The 16,035-nt window shown below is 41.0% G+C and overlaps 2 protein-coding genes and 1 long non-coding RNA gene across 3 annotated transcripts in view; all 3 read left to right on the top strand.

Annotated features, from left to right (window-relative positions):
* Nucleotides 1-5,464: 5,464 nt before the first annotated feature.
* On the top strand, nt 5,465-10,206 carry LOC134873059 (lysosomal membrane ascorbate-dependent ferrireductase CYB561A3). The gene is given in 8 exon segments (XM_063896450.1): nt 5,465-5,526; nt 5,618-5,771; nt 6,592-6,796; nt 8,143-8,351; nt 9,059-9,213; nt 9,444-9,489; nt 9,491-9,607; nt 10,031-10,206. Coding segments are annotated over 7 exon segments (894 nt in total). The 5' UTR covers nt 5,465-5,526; nt 5,618-5,636; the 3' UTR covers nt 10,058-10,206.
* Nucleotides 10,207-10,818: 612 nt separating this feature from the next.
* Nucleotides 10,819-13,725, top strand: LOC134873061 (uncharacterized). The gene is made up of 4 exons (XR_010166909.1): nt 10,819-11,947; nt 12,328-12,373; nt 12,763-12,837; nt 12,925-13,725. It is a non-coding gene; the product is annotated as an uncharacterized LOC134873061 (long non-coding RNA).
* Nucleotides 13,726-14,392: 667 nt separating this feature from the next.
* Nucleotides 14,393-16,035, top strand: part of loxl2b (lysyl oxidase-like 2b) — a 39,234-nt gene continuing 37,591 nt past the window's right edge. Inside the window, exon 1 of the mRNA XM_063896442.1 lies at nt 14,393-14,471. The gene's annotated coding sequence lies outside the window, so the exon portion shown is untranslated. The remainder of the gene's footprint in view (nt 14,472-16,035) is intronic.

Here is a 16,035-nt window from a genome sequence, read left to right as displayed (position 1 = left end):
CCCAACATTAGCCTCCTTTAGCTTAGCGATGGTGAGGTGAAGTCATGTGACCGTGCTGTAGTTCCTTTATAGCCCAACATTAGCCTCCTTTAGCTTAGCGGTGGTGACGTGAAGTCATGTGACCGTGCTGTAGTTCCTTTATAGCCCGACGTTAGCCTCCATTAGCTTAGCGGTGGTGACGTGAAGTCATGTGACCGTGCTGTAGTTCCTTTATAGCCCAACATTAGCCTCCTTTAGCTTAGCGGTGGTGACGTGAAGTCATGTGACCGTGCTGTAGTTCCTTATAGCCCAACATTAGCCTCCTTTAGCTTAGCGGTGGTGACGTGAAGTCATGTGACCGTGCTGTAGTTCCTCCATAACCCAACATTAGCCTCCTTTAGCTTAGCGGTGGTGACGTGAAGTCATGTGACCGTGCTGTAGTTCCTTTATAGCCCAACATTAGCCTCCTTTAGCTTAGCGGTGGTGACGTGAAGTCATGTGACCTGTGCTGTAGTTCCTTTATAGCACAACATTAGCCTCCTTTAGCTTAGCGGTGGTGACGTGAAGTCATGTGACCGTGCTGTAGTTCCTTTATAGCCCAACATTAGCCTCCTTTAGCTTAGCGGTGGTGACGTGAAGTCATGTGACCGTGCTGTAGTTCCTCTATAACCCAACATTAGCCGCCTTTAGCTTAGCGGTGGAGACGTGAAGTCATGTGACCGTGCTGTAGTTCCTCTATAACCCAACATTAGCCGCCTTTAGCTTAGCGGAGGAGACGTGAAGTCATGTGACCGTGCTGTAGTTCCTTTATAACCCAACATTAGCCGCCTTTAGCTTAGCGGAGGAGACGTGAAGTCATGTGACCGTGCTGTAGTTCCTTTATAGCCCAACATTAGCCTCCTTTAGCTTAGCGGTGGTGACGTGAAGTCATGTGACCGTGCTGTAGTTCCTCTATAACCCAACATTAGCCGCCTTTAGCTTAGCGGTGGAGACGTGAAGTCATGTGACCGTGCTGTAGTTCCTCTATAACCCAACATTAGCCGCCTTTAGCTTAGCGGAGGAGACGTGAAGTCATGTGACCGTGCTGTAGTTCCTTTATAGCCCAACATTAGCCACCTTCCCATTGGACCAGGGAGATGCTGCCTTCAGGGTCCAACACTGAAATACCACATCCCTGCATCACTCTGTACAGCTGAGGGTATTAGTAATGGCATTACTTTCTTAGAAAACAAAGTATTGTGAAAAATACAGAACTGTTGCTCAGTCCACCATCAATATAAAGGCACTGTGAACAGCAGCTGACTGCTTGAGCTTCTTTTCTCTCTATTTTAGCTGCAGATAATTATTGGTAAACCCCCAGAAAGCCCAGCTGCCACTCCAGAGACTTCATCCACTTTCTGTTATAACCAGCCAAGGACTCCTGGAGCCAGAGAGTGTGTGTGATGGGGATCCAACAGGACACCCAGCGGCCATGATTCCCCTTCATTTCCCCATTACAACAACACTTTTCAATTTCAAATCATGACCATGGAGAATAATAACGCCTTACAGAGGATGCTGGGATCTTTTTGAGTGAATAGGGTCTGATTTTGATGATGGCTCCATTCAGTCAGAAGGAGATAAAACTGCAAGAGCTCCGTTAATCAGGGGAATGAAAACCCATTCAATCTCACTGTTCTCTGGCCTCCATATAAAGGCCAATAAAAGAGGAATTCAGCTCTAAAATATGAAGTGATGAGTGTGTAAAATATCCCTCCTTCGCCGGAAACTCGTCTCTTAATCTGAGTTAGTTATACTGATGTACAACTCTGCACAGAATACATTACAGGAGGTAGAAAGGTCACAGTGACGGGATTCAGGATGAATTTCAGATTAAAATGGTCATTTTTATTCACAAAGCCAGCCTTATATTGCTGCTGTAGATCAGAGACACTTCACAGGCTTTAGTATCGACTCTTTTTCTACAGCAGTTCTGCAGAATCAGAAGTCAGCAGAGGACACAGCATACAGTGTGTGTGTGTGCTACAGCATACAGTGTGTGTGTGTGTGTGTGTGCTACAGCTCTACAGTGTGTGTGCTACAGCATACAGTGTGTGTGTGTGCTACAGCTCTACAGTGTAGACCCAAAACATTTCCATCAGGAGGAACACAAATCAAAACCCATGCAGAAACTGATCTGAGTACTTCTACTCTTACTAGATCTGAGTATTCTCCAGCTCATAGCTCGGCCTGCAGGTGGCGCTGCAGGACTGCATACTGTTGTATTTACTTGACTCTTTCAGGTCCGTCATGCAGAAAGATGTACTTTAGTTTTACACAGCCAGGATAATCGCAGACTACCAGGAGGAGCACCTTTCAGTAACTTAATCAGCATTACTAAATGTTATACAACCCCAGATTTGTTTATTGATTGCATTGTTTTTTGAGGGATTTTATTTAAATAAAACTGAAATTAATTAAATACAAACTCATATAATTACATTTATTAAGGGGGATTGTAATAAAACAGAAAACTCTAAATATATCTAAATATTAAAGCTGATGAAAGACGGTCTTATTGCTTCAAGTGGAAGTGTTCCTCCGGATCGATCAATAACGTTTTTAAATTATTAGTATATCGATATTTTAATAAATGTATTTCATTATGGAGGCTGAATAAAACACCAATAAAGCAACACAAAGACCAAACATCAAATAATAACAGCCCAGGACGTTAACATATGTTATACAACTGTTTAATAATCATGATCTAAACTGTGTACTGCTTCCGAGTGCGCTGCAGCAGAGAAACTACATTTCCCAGGAGGCTTTGCGCTGTCCGTAAGGAGAGCGCTCAGGTAGATTTCTCTTCCTGTTTGGATGTTTATCACGTGAAAACGCAGCGTTTATTCTCCAGGTTTCTCCTGTTCATCAACTGCAGGTGTTTCTAATCCAGGTGATTAATGTCGTACTTTAAATCCCGAAAGTATTAGTTAGTGTTTGTGATACGACACGTAACTTTGCACGTTAATGTCGCAAATACTTGATTTACCCTCTCTTTGTATTTAAATGTTGTTCTGTTTTCACTTAATTAGTTTCAATAGGTTTGTGTGATTATTTGGGGAAGTATTTATGTGGGGAAAAGGTTCACACTCCATTAAGGTTACAGAAAGGTCATTTAAGGACAAATACAAACAGGATATGTATTTAAACTGTACATCACGAGCAGAGGTGGTACTCAGGTCTGTACGTGAGTAAAAGTAGAAGTACTCAGATCTGTACGTGAGTAAAAGTAGAAGTACTCAGGTCTTGTACTTGAGTAAAAGTAGAAGTACTCAGATCTGTACGTGAGTAAAAGTAGAAGTACTCAGGTCTTGTACTTGAGTAAAGTAGAAGTACTCAGATCTGTACTTGAGTAAAAGTAGAAGTACTCAGGTCTTGTACTTGAGTAAAGTAGAAGTACTCAGATCTGTACGTGAGTAAAAGTAGAAGTACTCAGATCTGTACGTGAGTAAAAGTAGAAGTACTCAGATCTGTACGTGAGTAAAAGTAGAAGTACTCAGGTCTTGTACTTGAGTAAAAGTAGAAGTACTCAGATCTGTACGTGAGTAAAAGTAGAAGTACTCAGGTCTTGTACTTGAGTAAAGTAGAAGTACTCAGATCTGTACGTGAGTAAAAGTAGAAGTACTCAGATCTTGTACTTGAGTAAAGTAGAAGTACTCAGATCTGTACGTGAGTAAAAGTAGAAGTACTCAGATCTTGTACTTGAGTAAAGTAGAAGTACTCAGATCTGTACGTGAGTAAAAGTAGAAGTACTCAGATCTTGTACTTGAGTAAAGTAGAAGTACTCAGATCTTGTACTTGAGTTAAAGTAGAAGTACTCAGATCTTGTACTTGAGTAAAGTAGAAGTACTCAGATCTGTACGTGAGTAAAAGTAGAAGTACTCAGATCTTGTACTTGAGTAAAGTAGAAGTACTCAGGTCTTGTACTTGAGTAAAAGTAGAAGTACTCAGGTCTGTACGTGAGTAAAAGTAGAAGTACTCAGATCTGTACGTGAGTAAAAGTAGAAGTACTCAGATCTTGTACTTGAGTAAAAGTAGAAGTACTCAGATCTTGTACTTGAGTAAAAGTAGAAGTACTCAGGTCTGTACTTGAGTAAAAGTAGAAGTACTCAGATCTTGTACTTGAGTAAAAGTAGAAGTACTCAGATCTTGTACTTGAGTAAAGTAGAAGTACTCAGATCTGTACTTGAGTAAAAGTAGAAGTACTCAGATCTTGTACTTGAGTAAAAGTAGAAGTACTCAGATCTTGTACTTGAGTAAAAGTAGAAGTACTCAGGTCTGTACTTGAGTAAAAGTAGAAGTACTCAGATCTTGTACTTGAGTAAAAGTAGAAGTACTCAGATCTTGTACTTGAGTAAAGTAGAAGTACTCAGATCTGTACGTGAGTAAAAGTAGAAGTACTCAGATCTTGTACTTGAGCAAAAGTAGAAGTACTCAGATCTTGTACTTGAGTAAAGTAGAAGTACTCAGGTCTGTACTTGAGTAAAAGTAGAAGTACTCAGATCTTGTACTTGAGTAAAGTAGAAGTACTCAGGTCTGTACGTGAGTAAAAGTAGAAGTACTCAGATCTTGTACTTGAGTAAAAGTAGAAGTACTCAGATCTTGTACTTGAGTAAAGTAGAAGTACTCAGATCTTGTACTTGAGTAAAAGTAGAAGTACTCAGGTCTGTACTTGAGTAAAAGTAGAAGTACTCAGATCTTGTACTTGAGTAAAAGTAGAAGTACTCAGATCTTGTACTTGAGTAAAAGTAGAAGTACTCAGATCTTGTACTTGAGTAAAGTAGAAGTACTCAGATCTTGTTCTTGAGTAAAGTAGAAGTACTCAGATCTGTACGTGAGTAAAAGTAGAAGTACTCAGATCTTGTACTTGAGCAATAGTAGAAGTACTCAGATCTTGTACTTGAGTAAAGTAGAAGTACTCAGGTCTGTACTTGAGTAAAAGTAGAAGTACTCAGATCTTGTACTTGAGTAAAGTAGAAGTACTCAGGTCTGTACGTGAGTAAAAGTAGAAGTACTCAGATCTTGTACTTGAGTAAAGTAGAAGTACTCAGATCTTGTACTTGAGTAAAGTAGAAGTACTCAGATCTTGTACTTGAGTAAAAGTAGAAGTACTCAGATCTTGTACTTGAGTAAAGTAGAAGTACTCAGATCTGTACTTGAGTAAAAGTAGAAGTACTCAGATCTTGTACGTGAGTAAAAGTATAGTAAGATATGTATACATATATATATATATATATATATATGTATACATATCTTTATATATATTTTTTTTTAACCTCGGTTACGTTTACTTCATTGTACCGTAAAAAATGAAACCCTGTGTGTAATGTGTGTCCTTCAGTCTGGGTCTATATATAACCTCAGTGTACTTTGGTCTGCAGACGTCACAGTTTTTATGAGTATTATTACCTTGTTTTGAATCCACTGACAGGTTTTACAGTATCTGGTTTCCAGAGGTTCCTTCATCACATCTGGAAGTGTTCGCCTCCTCTTCATAAACTCCTGGTATCCTCTTTGTTTTACAGAAGGAGTCGGGGTGTATTTATGGTCTGCTTCGGACCCCCCTCACTGTCCACTCTGTTATATTTATTTATAGGCAGCAGATGCAGCATTAGATGCGGCCGTCTCCCAGCTGTTCCTCCAGCTGTCCCCCCCCCCTCAGCCTCCCGCTCTCCCCCCGCCGCTCGCCTGGATGTGGAAGTGAGAGCTCGTCTGCAGCACAGAAACAGGAAGTGAGAGACACCAACACGGTGAGTATCAGTCTGAGAATAACTGGGGAAGTCACACGATAAATCCATCCCCTCTCTAAGGTTCAGCTCAGTCCAGACGTGCTGCAGCTGCAGGTGAGACGGGCATCTCTCAGAACACACCAGGCTCATTATTAGAGGTAATTAAAGGGTTCAAGGTGGTGCTGATTACTGACAGGTGGCAGGTAAAGTTCATTTGTTGTTTATTGAGGTTGTTATGAAAGGAAGGTTCGGTTCCTCCTGCTTTTGTATATTTATAGTGTTGATTAATCCAATTTCTTTAATTAAGGCTGAGGAGAATGAGGATTTAAATGTGATTCAGGGTTCAGATGAGCTTTAATGGATCTGGATTTGGTTGAAAAGTCAATGTGTTTTTAAGCAGAACATTAAAAATACTCCTTTTTGAAAACCTTTTTCCACCACACCGGGCTTCAGCCTGCTAGTGTTCACATTAGTATATTTCTGCTGTACTTATGTATTTACAAAGGACATATAATAATGAGGATGATGATGATTGATATGATTTGATTTAATTGTAATATATTTGACTTTTTTCGGTGTTGTCATCTTTTATCAGTTTTTTTAATAAACCTTTTTTTCAGGGTTTTAATTTTAGTTGAATTTTATTTTTATTTAATGATGTTTTTCTCCAACAGATCTAGGCGGTGCCCTGTTGTTGTTTCTCCTGTGTATATTTTATGTAAACAACATGTATGTTTTACTTTACATGCAAATATTTTAATTAAAAAAAGCATATGCTCCCCCGCCCTCCCCCCCTCCCTGTCCTGCCTCTTCCTAATGCAGTGTTTTGTCACTGTTCCAGGCCTCAGATCCGTCCGTGATGGCGCACATGCTGAGCTTCTACCTGAGCTACCTGCTCCTGCTGACCCTGAGTCTGTCCTGCGTGGTGTGTGTGTGTGTGTGGAGCAGTCAGTGGCGGGGGGGCTTTGCGTGGGACGGGTCGCCGCTGCAGTTCAACTGGCACCCCGTCCTCATGGTGACCGGCCTGCTGGTGCTGTACGGAAACGGTGAGACTCTCACTCTCACTTCTGCTTTTCACTTCTGCTCCACAACCTTTCATGAGACAAAAGTGATGTGTTCCTGTAGTGAAGGGTTTCTCTTTTATCAAAACAAGAACAACAAGAACAATAACAGTAGAACAACACAGTGCAGGAAACAAGCCTCTGGTCCCTGCAGGTTGAGCCACTTACAAAGAGCTGAACAGTGTGTGCTGTGTGTGGTAGGGTTACTCTCAGAGAGACAGAATATCAAAAGGAATCCAGAAAGTAGATTCGAAATAAAGATATCAGTTCATTTGCTTTAATTGGGGGAAATACGTATCTGATCCCCATGCAGAACATGCCTTAGGGGAAGGAGGTTATCAGCCGATATTCTGCGATACCTGGCCCCCTCCATCCTCCCCTCGAGGCAGTGAACCGCCCTGTCCCCTGAGCAGACAAACCCCCCCAGAGCATCACGCCTCCACCTCCATGCTGGACGCTGGGGAAGGTGTTCTTGGGTCATAGGCAGCATTTCTCTTCCTCCAAACACGACATGTGGAGTTGATCCCAAAGATCTTGATGGTGGTCTCATCTGAGCTCCTCCCCTTCTCATCTGCCTCCTCTGGACCCTTCAGAGGATCCCTGGCAGACTTCAGACGGCCTGTACATGTGCCTTCTTCAGCAGGGGACCTTGAGGCGCTGCAGGATTTTAATCCATTACAGCGCAGTGTGTTACCAGTAGTGTTCTTGGTGACTGTGGTCCCAGCTGCCTTCAGATCATTACCCAGTCCCTCCTGTAGTTCTTGGCTGACCCCTCACCTTTCTCATGATCAGTGATAGTGGAGCCTCAGGGCGATTGGAGGTCCTTTGGTGCTTCTTCCATCTTCTAATAATCAAACCAGGTGTCTCTCTCTCACCAGGCTGCTGCTGGTGCTCTTGTCTTCTATCCCAGTCTTGTGCTGGTCTACAGTCTTGTCCCTGATGTCCTTAGACATTAGATCCACCATGATCACAAACCTGTCTGTGGTCTGGCCCCCGGTGGAGAGGTTGTAATCTGATGTATTGACTGTGGACAGGTGTGTTTTATCCAGGTAACATCAGGAGCACTTTCTTAAAGCCAGAGGATTATTGAACCGGTCCCTGGGAGCCAGAACCCTTGTTGGTTGCAAGGGGATCAAAACGTACTTCCCCAATTAAAGCATATTAATTGGTATCTAACAAGAGTCTAAATGAGACGACTAAACGCCATCACGCCCAACATTAGCCGCCTTTAGCTTAGCGGTGGTGAGGTGAAGTCATTAGGACATCATTTGAATCCAGGCGTGAGAATCTTGTTTCTATGGTCCATTAATCTCTCTTCCCGCCTGCTTCAGGAGCGGTGTTGTACCGCGTCCCGCTGACCTGGGGTCAGAACAAGCTGCCCTGGAAGCTGCTTCACGCCGGCCTCCTGCTGCTCTCTCTGATCCTCTCCATCGTCGGGCTGTGTGCCGTGTTCGACTTCCACAATGAGAAAAAGATACCCAACCTGTACTCTCTGCACAGCTGGATCGGGATAGCTGCCACGGCTCTGTTCGCTCTGCAGGTAAACCTCTGTACCCGCAGGAACCGAATATACTCAATCGTCCTAAAAGACATTGAATTCACTGATCTTAAATAAGGCCTTAATTGTTTTTAAAATCAGTTAAAGCTTTTTTTTGAGGGAGCAGGATTGTATTATTATTATTATTCTTATTATTTTGTTATTATTTTATTATTGTTATTTATTATTGTTATTATTGTTGTTATTATTATTATTATTGTTATTATTTATTATTATTATTATTTATTATTTATTATTATTGTTATTATTAATTATTATTATTATTATTATTATTATTATTATTTTTGTTATTATTTATTATTATTATTATTGTTGTTATTTATTATTATTGTTTTGTTATTATTTATTATTATTGTTTTGTCTGGTATTGCAATTAAAAAGTTCAAAATCGAAATAATCTCTAAATTTGATGTAAAAAATGAACTAAATACATTTTTACTTTGAATGAAAACATGAAGTAATATTTTTAATTAAAATAAATGATATTCTTATTTTTACCAATTTATTTCCAGAAAAAATAATGAGTTGAAAAGAACTGAAATTCTCCAAATAATTCTTTAAATATGAATCATTAATTTTTATAAATAGTCTTTTTTTATTGTATATTTATTAGGAAGTGGTGAAATGCTGACTCATTCCCAGGATTAGGACTCATTCTCAGGTTATCTGCCCTTGTGTTCACTGTTTAGTGGGTGTTTGGTCTGGGGGTCTTCCTGCTGCCCTTCGCTCCCCCCTCGCTGCGTGGCCTCCTGAAGCCCGTCCATGTGTGGATGGGGGGGGGCATCCTGTGGCTCAGCGTCGCGGCCTGCATCTCCGGCATCAACGAGAAGCTCTTCTTTGTTCTGTGAGTTAAATATCATCTGTCCCTCTTTCCTTTAGAGAAAGGATGATTATTTATAAGGTAAATGAAATCAAACAGACATAAAACAAAAGACATTTAATGACGTTAACAAAGAGGTTGAAGTGAAAACAATGACGATGTATAACGTGTTGTTGAATGTGAATGTGTGTTAAACGATCCTAAATCCTGTGAGCATTACTCAGAGGAAATGACCCTCTGTGACGTCTCCGCAGTAAAGGGGGTTCTGGTCCCTCGTATTCGGACCTCCCCTCCGAGGCCGGTGTTGGGGAACTCGTTGGGAGTTTTGATCGTCGCCTTCGGCCTCGTGGTCATGAGGATTTTATCCAATCAAGACTGGCAGCGACCTGACTCCAGCCCCGAGGACCTGGTGTACACGGTGAGAGAATCCCATAGGGAACACTGGGAATGTGACGCCTTGGACAGGGGGTTGACCATCTTTGGAGGACGAACCCGGAGCGAAATGTATATAAATATACCGGTAGATAAATCATGTATCATATGCCAGTGTTGTGTGCATTTATTTGGCTTAGCATGAACTATCTTAGCTCTGTTTGGATGATTGACGAGTTGTCATAACCAGATCCAAACAGCAGGGGGCGCCAACACCAGCTGCAGATATCGGTTCATTCTTCTCTGAACTCACAAGAACAAATGTCACTGATTCAGTAAAATGAAACACCTGTTGCTGCTCTGGCTTCTCTCTGTGCGGACATTACTTTACATGCATACTTTATTTATATTTCACACATTGATTCATCTTAAATGAAGTGTCTCAACCATTATCTGTTCTCGTCCACAGCCGTTGCTTCAAGAAGAAAACGAGTGAAGGGAATAAAAAATGTTTCAAAACCAGTTCAACCATCACACATCTCAAATCCCACTCATCAAGTGAACCTGAATGTAGGAGAAGCCTCCGTCTGTTGTGGTGTAAATATTTATTGAGATTATATTTAAGAATAAAAGAGTTTTCCTCTCCGCTGTTTAAGTTCTCTCTTTATTTACCGGAAAGACTATTCATCATATCCTCCCTCAGACACGTTTCTTATATAACAAAGAATCTACCAGCAAAAGATTCCATCATATCTTAGTGTCAGTTAGAGAGTTCATTGCTCAGACACACCACACCTCTCCTCCACTCCTTCACTGGCTGCCCGTGGAAAGCCACGCCACCTGTTGTGGGAAATGGGAAGTCGACTTTAAACCAGTGGCAAAGGATTCTGGGAAGTCTCCCTGAATAGATTGGCCTTGTTTTTGCTTTGAATTGCATTTTATTTTTCTTTCTGTCTTTGTTTTTATTCTGTGATGCTGCAGTTTGATATTAGATGTTGTGGAGGTTGTTGTTCTAAAATTATTATTGTTGTTGTTATTGATATTATTATTATCATCATTTATTTCTTTATTATTATATTTTTTCTCTTATCATTAATATTATTTCTGTATTTATTAAAAACAAAAACATTAATTTATTTAATTGTTTGAGTATATTAATATTTCTCATTAAAATAATACAAATGGTGTTTGGGGTACGGTACATCAGGACCGACAGCTTGTTGGAATGCTTGAGCTTTTTGTTCTTGCAGAAAAGACAAAGAGTCTTCATAATTTAATATATCTTTGGGCTAAAAGCCTTTCCTCTTCTCCTCCTTCGGTCCGCTCTGCTGAGAGGCAGCTCCTGTTTACTTCACTTCATTCCTCAGCGTCACAGCGGTAGAGAAGAACAATACATGCCTTTATTTAATCAGAACCGTCAGTATATGAGGAGACAGACAGCATGCAGGATTCACTTCATCTGTGGGGTCCAGCTTCTTCAGGATCTCTTCACACAGACGGACGGCAACTCAGTAGAACATTTCTTGCTATGCCAGCACTTCTCTTCTGCAAGAGTAGGACATAGATACAGTCAGTAAGAGAAGACCTAACACCCAAGCTCAAAATCCTCCTGTGTTTGTCTTCTGATACTCATCAGAACTCATTTTAAGCACAGTGATATTTTACTCTGTCATTGATTTGCAAGCATCTCTGTATGCATTTCCAGGTGGGCTCTCTGTAGCACCAGTGTGTGTGTCTGAAAGCTGTCCCATCGGTCCAGAACCAGGTGCCCGCCTGCACAAAGAAAAGGGTGGACAGGAGAGGACAGGAGAGGACAGGACAGGACAGGACAGGACAGGACAGGACAGGACAGGACAGGACAGGACAGGACAGGACAGGACCCCTAAACAGGAGGAACTCTTCAAATACTCAACTACAACTGCATTCAAAATGTTGCTTAAAAACATTTTGAACACGAACAAACACTGTACAGTAAAAGTAAGAAAGTGTACGTTTCTGCAGAATGGCCCATTCAGACTATATTCCACATCTCTTGATTTTATTTGTTGATGTTTTTGTTTGCATAAAGGCTAAATGAATGCAGGTTAGCATAACAAGGAAATAGTCAAGTACAAATTTAGCCAAATACTCAAGAATAATACTTGGACAGATATACACCAGAACAGAATGGTTCTGGGTGATGGAAGAGGAGACTCTTCACAGGCTGTGGGACATTTGACCGCTACTGGGACTGGCGTGACCTCGGCTTCAGTCCAGGACAGGGCTTTGGAGTTGTATTGGAAACAGCGTCCGTTGATACTGGTCCATCCTCTGGAACAGAAGTGGAGCGCTTCACCGCACGACTCTTGACTGCAAACATAAAAGAGTTCCACTAAAGTCAGTTTGTGTAAGGCTCGTATTTACATCTTGTTTAATGTGACGTCAGAGACCCACTTTATTTTACAACTCAAAGTGGTGTTTTTTTGCAATAAGCAATGGGGCAATCTGTAAGGGCGCGCAGCACAAAGAGAGCGAGAGAACGATAGACGGTAATCAGTACAGCCGCTCATCTCCTCGTTAAGTCTGCTAAATGTAATGTATTTTGTGCAGGCGGGTGGGGGTGAATAATCTCTGGGTCCCAGGTCACACACCACTGCTTCCAAATAAATTGTATTGCTTCATAAAGTTCATATAGACTCATAGTGTCACATACATGTCATACGCCCAGGACAGCCTCTGACAATAGATATTCATTTAATAATAATCATCTTTTTATTCTTATGGTAGGAAACTGGCTGAGGCCATCAACATGCATCAGTCAAACCAGGAAACGGTGAGTGATGAACCTTCTGTGTGTGTTCTGTAGACATTAGACAGTACCTGCACTAAATGGCTACATTTTGACGAGTTAACTGACATGTAATTCTTCTTGATTAATATCTGTTATGAAAATTGAGCAAATAAGTAGTCCTGGGTCAGACCAAATGTTGAGTGGGATAATTGGAAAGTCCTCCATCAGAGGCATTTGGAAAAATCTTATCTTTGTGTTTGGCATTGGGCATTTATCGCCCTCCCTTTTTTAAGAGAGTTCCTTGGAGTATATTCATTATTTATTAATGATATGAAGTACAGCCTAATTAGAGTGCATATTAAACATACAACAGCAGAATATAATATGTACTCATGCTGTGTCTAAAACTGGTCTCTATTCTTGAACAGCAGAACCTGGATCAGGATTCCTCTGACCACGACTCTGACAGTGACTCGGAAGACACACATGCTGGTGGTGGAATTACTGTAAGTCATCTACTAACTACTACTACTAATCTACTGGTTTATGTGTTTGACTATTTCACTCAAGACTTCTTTATTCTTTCACCTCAGGACCTGGATCAGGATTCCTCTGACCACAGATCTGAAAATGCACTCGATGGCATTACAGTAGTAAGTCATTTTAACAGGGCAACGATCTCACTTCGTTCTTCGTGTCTTCAAACCTTAAAGACTTTGCTTTCCTAGCTTTTTGTTTATAACTAACCTCAGCCTTTGTTTACCCTGTATACAACAATCACACATCATTAATGTTTTTGTGAAATCTTGATTTTATGCACATTTCCTAGTGCTTATGTTTGTGAACTACCTTGGACTGAAAGGTGCACTGTGCAGTCCTGCATGGTTTCAGTGCGGTTTTATTTTTATCTCAAATTGTAGGCCTCTCCCCTTGATCAGCTAGCTGCCTGCCCCCTGAATACACTGTATTCAGTCCCCACAGATACAGTTGTGAAAATATTCAGTAGAACTTTAGTCAAAGGAGAACTGTATTACTCAGAGCACTTCACCAGAGTAATGAAAGGAACTGCTTTACTGTTCGGTTGGGAAATGGACACACAATCACTGTGTATTATTCCATTGTGGTACAGAGACTTGATAGCAGTTAGACAGTTTGATAGATCACACAGCTCGGTGCTACATTTAGAAAATGTAGTTGGCTTGAAAAGAGTGTTACAGGGCAGGAAACAGGTTTGGATGTGATGAAGTTCAACAGGAAATGTATGTTAGTTGATCTGCCACATTATGCCCACCTTTATGCATGTATACCTCCACGTTCCAGTGAGGAGGATTGAAATGTCATGTTGAGGATGAAATGTCATGTGGGGGAATAAAAGGTGGACTCAAAGCAAAAAATTGTATTTGTTGCTGTCATTTTTTAAACAGTACATAACCATACATGGTCCATCCATACGGCCACTGTTAAATATAATGAATGTCATGCAAAATGTGATTTGCAAAATGTGATTTGGAGCTTGTTTTAACTCATAAAAAATAAACACACATGCAATAATGTGACACAGTTTTGTTTGCACAGTAATACAATATACAAGTCAATATATAGCAATAGGTTTTCCATCCATATATTGCTATATCTTCAAATATATGAGGGTTTTTGTCATATATTGCAATATATTTTCTAGTGTATTGCAATATAAGTTCTAGTATATTGCAATACACTTTTGTTTCCTAAGGGTCTGCACTCTGCTCTCCCTAATGGGACGCACTCTACAATGCTGCATTGAGTCGGAGTTTTTAGTCACATGACTTTTTCCACTTTTTCAAATAATAATTCTAAATCATTTTTCACTGAGAGAAGCTGATTCTACACCATGATTATTAAAGGGGACAACAGTTCCCGTTTCTACCGGAGGGAGGGCAGATGTGAGTCGGTTTGTAGTGTGTCCATCGTCTGTCAAACATCCAATCTGAAACTGACTTCACAGCGGGTCGGTGCCCGGGCCCTCCCCGCTGAGGTCACCCTGGAGGCGGGCGTGAGGGGGCGGGACCCTCCGCTGATCCTCTGGAGCTCAGGAGGAGTGAAAGTTAGGAGAGGAGGAGAGGAGCAGCGGACTGCAGGAGCCTCAGGAGCAACAAGGGAGGTAAGATTCACCAGGTTTGAGTTGAAAACATGCGGAGACTCAACTTTTTAAACGACTTTATTCTGCTGTCAGTCTGACGGACGGTGAGGACGGGTCAGAGTCGTGCAGAGTCAGAGAGGCTCCAATGTTCCTAAAATAAGTCGGTAATGATCAAATATGAGCTAGAAAGATAGAAACAGGCTTTTTATTTCATAATACGATGTTATTAGGGTCATTATCCAATCAGTCAACCCTCAGGACATCATTGGACAGCAGTCCTGGTTTTAATCATCAGAAAGTGAGTTAAGCTGAAATGGAAAAAATGTCCTGCATCTCCAATGTGAGGTTCAGCTGTTTTTAGTCATATATTAAGTAACATGTATGACTAAATGTAAAGGGTTTTCCTTAGTCCTGTAACTTGTGAAGAGCTTTTGGTATCCATTGCAGTTAATGGACTAAACTATCCATAGATCAAGAAACACGGACGAGTTCTATGGATACAATCCATTTGAATCTGTATACAACTCTTAGTTTGTGTGTCATCATGCTTTAAAGGAAGGCAACACATAGCTGTTGTGTCTAAAGGAACAATAAACCTGCTTCATGGAAGATAAGGTCAAACCTTCCCTGAAGCGGAGACCCTTTTGCTTGAGAAGCGATGAAGCATATAAGGATATTTCCAGCCAAAAGGAATGGATTCATCCTGCTTTCAAACCTCTGAATGTCAGCCTATGATGTAAGGAAGGTCAAAAGGGCTTTTGTGTGTCTTATACAAACTGCAGACAGTCCCTCCTCCTGCTGACGCTGGTGGAAACGAGTTTTATAAGAAATGCTTTTCAGACTGAAATGGACCCATGAGGACGTTTCCTCTACAGCTCCGCTCACCTGGACCGGAGACAAATGTCCTGATTCACAATATTGTTTTGTAGATTCGATGTGGTCATCAGTTCATTCATGATCAATCTGTTGATGACTTTTCAGATTAAGCAACAGGCAGATTTTAGCGTCTCTGGTCCAGAGGAGGTCTTGACTTTAAGTCTTCCTTGAAGCCTTTATGGTTTTCTTTTAGACTCGAAAGACATATTTGGTGTTCTTTGAAGCACGATGGCACTGCATTCAGAGTTTATATAGATCGAATTGGGTGTTAATGATAGAAATTGTGCGTAAATACCCGGATGAGCTTCATATCTCCGGTACGTCTCAGTGTTTCTTAAGCAAATGTTAGATTTTGTCGTCTCTGGTTCTGGAAGGTCTCGACTTTATGTCTCCCATAAAGCAGCTTTAATAACACACAGAAGCCTTCCTTAAAGCACGAGGGAACTGGCATCAAGCTTTTTATATAGGTTAATTGGGTTTCAAATGTAGAATTTGTGTAAAAAGACCCAACGAGCTTCATTCACCCTGTCCACAAACGTCTCAGGGTTTCTTTATAAGCAAATGGTGGATTTCAGGGTCTCTGGTTCAGGGAAATCTTTGACTGTATGTCTTCCATAAGGGTGAAAGCTGCTTTCATAAGACACAGAAGCCTTCCTTAAAGCACGATGGTGCTGACATTAGGAGTTGTATAAAGATGGAATAGAGTTTC

The sequence above is a fragment of the Eleginops maclovinus genome, chromosome 12 (genome assembly GCF_036324505.1).
Source record: "Eleginops maclovinus isolate JMC-PN-2008 ecotype Puerto Natales chromosome 12, JC_Emac_rtc_rv5, whole genome shotgun sequence".
Lineage (NCBI taxonomy): Eukaryota > Metazoa > Chordata > Actinopteri > Perciformes > Eleginopidae > Eleginops > Eleginops maclovinus.
Note: the sequence above shows the minus strand (reverse complement) of the source record. Positions and strands in the feature narration are given on the sequence as shown.